General features: G+C 38.6%; 2 protein-coding genes and 1 long non-coding RNA gene across 3 annotated transcripts in view; 1 reads left to right on the top strand and 2 right to left on the bottom strand.

Moving 5' to 3' along the window:
* Positions 1 to 5,143, bottom strand: part of LOC106961371 (uncharacterized) — a 22,642-nt gene extending 17,499 nt beyond the window's left edge. The window contains exons 1-2 of the long non-coding RNA XR_001427756.1: positions 5,066 to 5,143; positions 985 to 994 (exon numbers count right to left, since the gene is read on the bottom strand). This is a non-coding gene — a long non-coding RNA (uncharacterized LOC106961371). The remainder of the gene's footprint in view (positions 1 to 984; positions 995 to 5,065) is intronic.
* rsbn1 (round spermatid basic protein 1) overlaps positions 1 to 6,854 on the top strand; it is a 12,745-nt gene extending 5,891 nt beyond the window's left edge. Inside the window, exons 3-7 of the mRNA XM_015055057.1 lie at positions 2,088 to 2,225; positions 3,048 to 3,190; positions 3,290 to 3,457; positions 3,949 to 4,057; positions 4,143 to 6,854. Coding sequence (XP_014910543.1) covers positions 2,088 to 2,225; positions 3,048 to 3,190; positions 3,290 to 3,457; positions 3,949 to 4,057; positions 4,143 to 4,667 — 1,083 coding nt within the window. The 3' untranslated portion in view covers positions 4,668 to 6,854. The remainder of the gene's footprint in view (positions 1 to 2,087; positions 2,226 to 3,047; positions 3,191 to 3,289; positions 3,458 to 3,948; positions 4,058 to 4,142) is intronic.
* Positions 6,826 to 9,088, bottom strand: part of ptpn22 (protein tyrosine phosphatase non-receptor type 22) — a 21,808-nt gene continuing 19,545 nt past the window's right edge. The window contains exon 26 of the mRNA XM_015055055.1: positions 6,826 to 7,598. Coding sequence (XP_014910541.1) covers positions 7,537 to 7,598 — 62 coding nt within the window. The 3' untranslated portion in view covers positions 6,826 to 7,536. The remainder of the gene's footprint in view (positions 7,599 to 9,088) is intronic.

The raw sequence follows: 9,088 nt of genomic DNA, 5'->3' as shown, positions 1-9,088 counted from the left end.
AAACATTTTAAAGATTATAAGGAAAAAGTCATAATATTACGAGAATAAAGTCAAAATAACACAAGAATAAAGTTGTAATAACATAATAAAGTCATCTTACGAGAATAAATTTGAGACTAAAGTCAATGTAATACTAACATAATGTGATATTACCAGAATAAAGTCGTAATGTTGTGACTTTATTCTCATAATTTTATTCATTCTTTTATTTTTCTTGCCGTTACTGTAATACTCCATAGTTTGAACATTTCTTTCGACATTTAGGTATTAAATTTCATTCACAATGTTCTTAAAAAGGTCTTGAAAAGTCTTAAATTTGAAACCGTCAAAAACCTGGTTTTGAGCTCAGTCTGCTTGTCCTTCACCACAATGGTGACAAAAAGACCCGCAACTTGAAAAACTAGAATTCTGGCAACTTTTATTCGGAAGCAAGTTCTGCTCCGGTTCTGACCAGTTTTAAAATAAAAATTGTTAGTGCAAAACAACAGGCAAAGTCACCTGTCATTTAGGTAAAAACAAAACAATTTTGCTTTACTGTTTAGAGCAATCTGCCACTGGATATTCATACTTACAGTTTGTACTTGCCAGTGGAATAGAGATTTATCTGCTGTGAAAAATTAGATTTTCTGCCCCCAAATCTGTGGATGTTTGCTCTTTGAAGAGAGGAAGTAGGAAGGTTTGCAGGGGATGTTGATTGGAGGTCACAGTAGCAGTTTTTCCCCCCCTTCATGTAGGGAACATTTGATAATTACACCCACTGGAAAGTCCTCTGTCTATGTAAGGGCTGTAAGCTCTGGCTGATGATGATTGTATGTCATTGTGTAATATTTACCTCTATGCCGTGACTGCTGTGCATGGAAAACATATGCCAGCAGGTACCATTTTGCACACTGGGACAGGTATATCACAATGACTATTAGACATTAAGGATTAAAATACAATTTTAAATGTGGCTAGGAAGCAGTACATTACCGGAAAAAAAACTTTGAAACTTCTAGAGCAATTAAAAATTGTGAAAGTCAACAAAATAGTAAATTTGTATGGATAAAGGTAAAAAAAATTATAATGCTAAAGCTGGAATGTTTTTCAACATTGTGCTGTTGACGACTCTGCACCGGGACATGCTGCTCTGGTACAGGAAAAGAGCCCAGAGGCCCCACTTTGGAAAATATCCAGATGCATTTCGCTCTCTGAGGATTTCTGGTATTTTGTTGCAAATGTCTGACTTTAAAACCTCAGAGAAACTCCTGAGTTTTGTTTTTTTCATTGAAAATTTGTGACCTCACAATGGCAGAAAATGGCTTAGTTTTAACATCGTACATTGTTGGCTTTCTTTTTTTTTTTTTTCCACATCCAAGAAAGTTCTTTTTTGTTTTGTTTTTAGAAAGTATGTTAAATTAATCTAGAAATATTGAGGCTTTTTTGGTAGAAATGTATTTCTTTGTGACCACATTTGAATGTTTTTTTATGAATCTACAATGGCGACAATTATCCGCTGTACTTGCTAAGCACTTAGAGTTCAGCATGTAATATTTTATCTGTAGCTCTACACACTGTTAACAACCTGGAGCTCATGTGCAAATAACCGAATGGGTTAATGGGATTCACACACTGTGCTCTACAACATTACTGGTGTGTAAATGTGGGCGTATCAGAAATCCATTAGTAGTAATGTGGATTTCTGAAGGGTTTTAGAGCAGAACCTGTCGTTTCTGGCAGGCGACTAATTGTGACAGTTTTTGTTCTGCTAAAAAGAAAAGACAGTGAAGTCTGGCTGGTTTTATTCATTCTCATACCATCTGCTTGATGGAACAGCTGTGTTTTTATTATATATTCAGTACTAAAACTGTAATGATCAAGAGAAATCTCAAGTTAATAATAGTGATTGCTGTATTGTCATTCTACAGGATGCAGTGCAACTGTGTTAAACAAAAACAGAAAAAGTGAAAAATTGCAAAAAATCTTTAAAAAATGTATTTTTATGGACCTTAACTGCTTTTATCATTCAAATTGAGAAAATATTATTTTAGCTTACAGATGAAGATTAGCTTGTAGCATTTAAAAGGTTCCTTTACTTTTTTCCCCAGGTGAGCCGGACGTATTGCTCTGGAACGTACCGAGCCGGACCCATGAGGCAGATCAGCCTGGTCGGCGCCGTGGACGAAGAAGTCGGAGATTATTTCCCAGAGTTCTTGGACATGCTGGAGGAGTCGCCGTTTCTCAAGGTGGAAGAGAGATTTTTTTTTCTGCTCTTGCAATAGCTTCTGTAAGAGTTTGTGTTTGTAGCACAGCAGCTTTATCACTTAAACACACGAGTGTATTAGTATTTTAGAGAAAGGCAAGCAAAAACAAAAAAAAGTGTGGAATCTGTTGTTTGTAGTGTCAAAATAACATCTTATTTTAAGACAAAGAGAAGGAAAAGCTTTTTAGCTAAATTATTTATATTCATCTCATCTTGATTATTGCTTTAACTTGCACATATTAAGAATATATTCATGCTTTGGAAACATTTAAGAAAATACGGATATCCAAAGTGTCAATGGCAGCTGGAAGATATGCAGAAACAGAGATGATGCAGGCTGAAAGTGCTTGAATTGTAAATAAAAAATAAAAAAGCAACAAAGGCTTGACTATATGCGTTTCATTCTAGAAAAATATGAACGTGAAAGGGAAAAAAATGTCTGCAACAACCCAAACTGCCAGAAGAGGGAGACATTCTATATTTTAAACGTCATAAAACAGCCTCGTGAACTGCAGTTAGATTAGAAAATGTTCATCATTGTGTGGTCGGTATAAACTAGGAATCATACGCTAACTCACAGAAAATCCCCTATATAACAACAAATGTTTCTCAAGATGTACTTTTGATGCTGTAAAATACAATGCTAAATTCATTGTATTTTGGGCTCAGGTCAGTTAAGAAACAAATTTCATTAGATCTTGAATATTGTTTCAGTATTCTGGCATATATTGTCTTGCAGATGCAGGAATTACCTTGAATCATGTCCATTTAAATGTATTGTCTGTACCTGTGACTGGTTTTGTAGATGACCCTGCCTTGGGGAACCCTCTCCAGTCTGAAGCTGGACTGTCGCTCTCAGAGTGACGACGGACCCATCATGTGGGTCCGACCGGGAGAGCAAATGGTTCCAACTGCTGATATGCCCAAGTCTCCATTTAAGCGTCGCAGGTAGGAGCTTGTGCAAGAAAGTTGGACGTCTACCTCTAACTAAAAAGAAAACCAGCTGCTCATCTGCTGCTTTTCTATTCATTTATTTGATTATTTTAGATCTATGAATGAAATAAAAAACCTGCACTACCTACCGAGGGCCAGTGAACCCAGAGAGGTTCTGTTCGAAGACCGGACTAAGGCCCATGCTGATCATGTAGGGCAGAGTTTCGACTGGCAGAGCACAGCTGCTGTGGGGGTCCTGAAGGCTGTGCACTTTGGAGAAGGGTGCGTTTCGTTGAGCATAATCAGATTTGCCTCACCGTTGTTAACTACACTGCAAAAACACTTAATCTTAACTCATATCTTTGTCCAGTTTTTTGTACAAATATGTTAGTACACTTGTAATGAAGCAAAACTAACTTACAAGTAACTTTTCAGCAAGATATAGGAGCTTGTTTTCAGTAAATACTTTCTTAATGTTGGTTTTCAAAAAAGCACTAGTTCCACTGGTAGATTTCTTTACCTATAACATATGAAAATGTTTTGTTATAAGTGAAATAATCTGCCTGTGTAGATATATTTTTTTAAAGAATACAAGTTCATTCTAAACTTTTCTTCCTGAAAAGTAACTTGTAAATTATTTTTGTCTTATTTCAAGTGTACTAAGATATTTTCACTTCAAACTAGCCAAAAATACTTGGCAAGATTCGCTGTTATTGCAGTGTAGTTGTTGAGAAGGTTATTTACTTGTTTATTTTTAATGGGATCTCTTAAAGGGATAACCGCCCTCGGATTACCAAGGATGTGGTGTGTTTTGATGCTGGGGACTTTAACGAGGTTGTCCAGAGGCTGCAGCTGGATCTTTATGAGCCCCCAGTTTCTCAGGTAAATTCAGATTCCAGTTAAAAATAATGTTTTCTTTTTTTTTTTCTGCATATGTTTAATAACGTATGTGTGTGTCTTGGTGAAGTGTGTCCAGTGGGTGGATGACGCCAAGCTGAATCAGCTGAGGAGGGAAGGCATCCGCTACATCCGCGCGCAGCTCTGCGACGACGACATTTACTTCATCCCCAGGAACGTCATCCACCAGTTCAAGACGGTGTCAGCCGTCTGCAGCCTGGCCTGGCACATCCGCCTCAAACAGTACCACTCGGCCGAAGACACGGATGCCACGGAGGAGCAGCAGCAGCCCAAAGATCTCAGCCCCACATCAGGCCGAGTCTCCTTCTCCTCCCCTGCCAGACCGGACTCCACTCTCACCCCGTGCTCACGGCGCCAGCCGGACAGCATCCACGGCGGGGTGGCCAAAACCGAGGAGCCCGAGTTCCAGAGGCCGGCCACGCCGTCGAAGGAGCCTCAGCCAGCCCCCCCTCAGCCCACCAAATCCACTCACCTCCCCCACCTTTACCCCGCCTCGGTCCACTCTGGCTGCACGCCCTCAAAGGAGCCCTCGCTGCCAAAGGCTAATGGCCACAGCACGGAGATCCCCAAATGATCCCAGTCAGCCCTTCTTCCTTCCAGCTATAGCAGGAAGTATTTAAAATTTTAGACTAAATTTGACATCTGAGTCAATCAGGAAGCTTTTAAATTATTCTTCTTTTTTATCTCACAATAATGGTGTGTTTTTGTCTTCTTTTTTTTAACCTACTGTAATGTTATTGTTTAATGGGACAGAATAATATATATATATTTAGTTATCGGATGTAAAGAATCTTATTATTTTTAAACTGATATTGTAAATCGTCACACGTGCTGTGTGAAAGAAACTTTTTTTGTTTTTTATTTCACGGTGAAGTTATTTCTCGGAATCCAATTCACCCATTAACCTGGATGTGTTCTTGATCAATAACAGACTTTCTTCAGCTGCATGAACCTGCCATGTTATCATGAAACATGAAGATCACCTTAAGCCCGGGATTATGTATTTTTATTCGATTGATTTGGAGACATGGGCAGCTGTGTGCGGTGAGCTCAGCGCAGATGGGGCAGGGTGTTAATTTGGCTTGGTTGGGGTCACTTTATGTCAAAGTGAGATTGAAAATCCCCCAGAAACTGGATGTCCACTCTTCAGAGAATCCAGTAATGTTTAAAGCGCTCTCCTTCCTCCATGTACAAAACTTCAGTGGTGTGACTGTTGTAACTAATTATCAGGGTGGCAGCATATCTGGGAACTGGCAGCCTGATGGCAACAGTAGTAGCATATCCATGGTGTGAGATACAAATTCACATCATGGCCCTCGCTGGTGTGCTTGGTCACTGAACCAAGAATTTGTAGCAGGACTGACCACAAGCCAGCCTAACCCTGGCCACACTGACCAGGAATTACACAAATTAGCTTCTTACAACACCATCTACACCACAACAGATATGTGCTTGGCATTCTGACGCCACTCTGGCTCCAACAAAAAAGAAGGATCTCACCGGAGGCAACTTTTACCATGTTCTTCACACTAAGACATAAAAACACATGATGATTAGTCTCTATCCATGCAAAGATTAGTATGAGCAAAGCTGCAAAGAAGTGTCCACACCTCCAAATTGCACATGTTGACTTGTTGCTGAGCGCCTGTGGGAAGATTAAGGTTTTCTGTTGTCTGCAATTCAGTATGATTGGGAAAATTGTTTTGAGAGAAGAGGAAGCGCGAACAATGTCTCATTAGGTTCATTAATTAATTTCTTTGTTGCGACTAGAAAAGGAGGAAGTGTTTACCCAGGTATGATCCTCCACAGCAGCGCTGTACATGGTAGAGGATGTGCAGGATTCTCAAGTTTAAAATGAAGTTCCACATTTTCTGATTTGATACTTGTGGGTGAGTATCCAGTCTGCAGTAGGGTGACGCTTGCCTTTAAACTGAAATTACTTTTTCTGAGATCCCGAAGGCCGTCTGAAGCCGCTTTGAAGTGGACTAATTCCCCCCTTTAAAAGCGTCATGCAATTATGTTAGTAAACTTAAAGCACTTAAATCTTTTTTTGCCAGCTATGAGTTTGTACTTATAGTCATAATTCAAACTTTGTTTTATTTGTGAACTTGTTTGATTGTTTGTACCTTTTTTTAATATTTATTTTCTGCAGATTCTGCTTTCTGATCCGGTATCTCGAGCATCTTTTAATCACAACGGAACTGCAAAAGTTGCACTTAGCAATAATAGTCAGTCGTTTTTCATGTTTAGAATGAAAATGGAGCGTAATATGTTGTTGTGATAGCTGAGATTATGTGACTGTTGTGATGGTTATATTGTTTTTTTTTTTTCATCAAAATCCTTCGTAAGGTGACGACTTTAGGTAGTTTTAGAAAGAATGTATAGGATGAAGGCTGGAAATGATGTTCCAAAGCGTCCAGACGTTGGATGGAGATTGAGGCCTTCAGTTTCTTGTTTTCAGATTTTTTTCAGAATGAGGTTTAGAAGGAAGGAAGTGACGTTGTGCTACCTGGTGCCTTTTGCATGATTAGCCGAACTTGAGACTGAAGGCTTCTATTTTTTTGATGACTGAAATGGGAAATAAGTACCTGGTAGCAAATACTTTACACATAATAGTTTGGCTTTCATAAATCACAGAATGGATTTTTTGCTATGTTATTATGGCTTCCATATAGTCTTGACTTCTTGTAGCTCTTCTTTCTTGAAGATTTTTAGATTTAGTTTTTTTTTTCCCCTTACTTGTTGGCATCATAAATCACAGACAGAAAGATACAGGAAGCATACATTGTTTACCGTTGTAAAATAATCCAGTTACGCGTAAATAGGAAAAACGCAATTGGAATGCAAAGACATATATTTTAATAAATAAATGTGCAGTTGCAGCATATCCATATGCACGACATTCAATATTTATCAGGATATCCCTTTCATCATATCGCTTTTAAATAATATGGCAAAGAAGCACTGAACGATGCAAAGTCCGCTCTGTTTGAAAGACAAAGTGTCGCGCTCGTGAGGATTCGTTATACCCGTTTTCTTGTTTCACGCTGAAAGCATACATGCAATCACCATCATCACACACATGCACATTTAAATTTAGACCTAACACACAACGCAACAGCTTTGCCTTGAGCACAAAATAAAACAAGTCTTACAGAAACTCCCTCCAAGCGGTCTCTCATATCTGAATATCGATGTTGCTTTTTGTTTTATAGAAGGCACTGTTCAGCAGTTAAACATTTGCTTTACTTTATAAATTGCACAAAGACTGGGCCCTTCCTGCGTGTTTCCTGACGGGAGGTGCAGCTGCACAGAAACCCGTTTTGGCTTTTCTCTGTTCTTCTTCTGCTGTGTCGGATGTTTTCTTGACAAATTTGTAATAAACCTGCTTCTGTCCCAAAGTCACTGAGTAGTGCACTGTATCATTTTGAGGCCAAGTCTCTTCAGATCCAGGTCTCCGGATAGCTCCGAGGGCCTTTTGGCTTTCCAAAACGGTTCCCAAATCCTGTGGAACAGAAAGGATGATTTCACAGATTAGATTTGTGATGGTTTTGTTTTATCATGTTTGAAAAGTATTTTTAACTCATTAGCTGTTTTTTGTGGTTTGCCTCTTCACAAATCCAAACTCTAAGGTATTTTTTAATACAAATTCAAAGAGTACTTCATTGAGCCAAAAGAGTTTGAAGTAGTAAATACAGCAGTGAAAGTGGAGGAAATTTCATGTGGTCGACAAACAAAGATGAAGTATTGCATAATTGTGAAGTGGAAGTAAAACTATCCATGGGGGCCCAACTACTGACTTCACATATGTGCATCAATTTTAATTCTTGCCCCAAGTTGTTTTTGGTCTGGACTTTGACTGGGCTACTTTAAACAATGAATGTGCTGTGTTCATGCATTTATTTAACCTTTAATCGGTAAACTATTTAGAACAAGTTGTTATTTACAGTGACAGCCTGACAGGGATGGCAATTAAATAGTGTGGACTAAAAACATTAGCTTAAAAAAAAAAGCAAATGAGGTGGATTAGCAGTGCTTGCCATCAAATGATGGTTTCATCCAGGGCATGCTATTTTTGGAACAAGTCATGACGATCATGAGATTGTCATACAGCAACAGTCTTCAGTCAGAAGCTTCATTGCGAGACCAACTGCTACTGGAGATGCTTCCAGCCCACAACATCATCATCCACGGCGACTCTTTGAAGACTCTTGGATGTCTTTAAACTTCCTGTATCTAAAATTAAGATCTTTAAATGTCTTACTCTTTAAATTAAATTAACTTTACCTTAAATACATTAATCACACATCTTACATTTTGTTGTGGATGAACTATTTAATCATGTATATTTTTTTTCTTCACAGGATTTTCTGTCATCTGCAGATATCATCATTGCGTTCGGTGGCTTGAGACGGTTGCGGCTACCGGTAACTAGCTGCTAAAATACCCTAGCTAGCTAGCTAGCAAGGTTTAAGATTTTTTATGTCCATCATGGATAAGTGCAGATTTATTGCTGGATGGTGTTCATCTGGCTCACTTCTTTTGCCAAACCATACAATTTTCTTTTGTACATTTTTAATTACTTAGGTCTTAAATTCCATTCATAATGGAATCTTAAATCTGAGTTGTTCAAACCTGCAGAAACCCTGAAAAAAATTCCTGAGTAGAATTGAATGGCCACAGCATGATTCTGCCACCACCATGTTTCAGCATGGAGAAGGTGTGTTCAGGTTGTTTGCTTATCCTCTCAAATAGCTTTTCACTTGGAGACCAAATAGTCTCATCTGTCCAGAGCACCTTCCTCCAGTGACCTGAATATAATTTGCACAGATGAACTCTACTTATTGCCAGAGGCAGTGTCTGCATTGGATTTTATTTAGTGGTGTCAGAGTTAAAAAGGATTACTACAAATACATAGAACACTTTTTGTGGGATATTTTAAAAAGCATCTAAACCATCTATCGTTTTCCTTAACATGAGTATAAACTGGCATAT

Source organism: Poecilia latipinna, unplaced genomic scaffold (genome assembly GCF_001443285.1).
Source record: "Poecilia latipinna isolate Pla-1442-1.1 unplaced genomic scaffold, P_latipinna-1.0 Scaffold1293, whole genome shotgun sequence".
NCBI classification, from domain to species: domain Eukaryota; kingdom Metazoa; phylum Chordata; class Actinopteri; order Cyprinodontiformes; family Poeciliidae; genus Poecilia; species Poecilia latipinna.
This window is presented reverse-complemented; position numbering and strand designations above follow the sequence as displayed.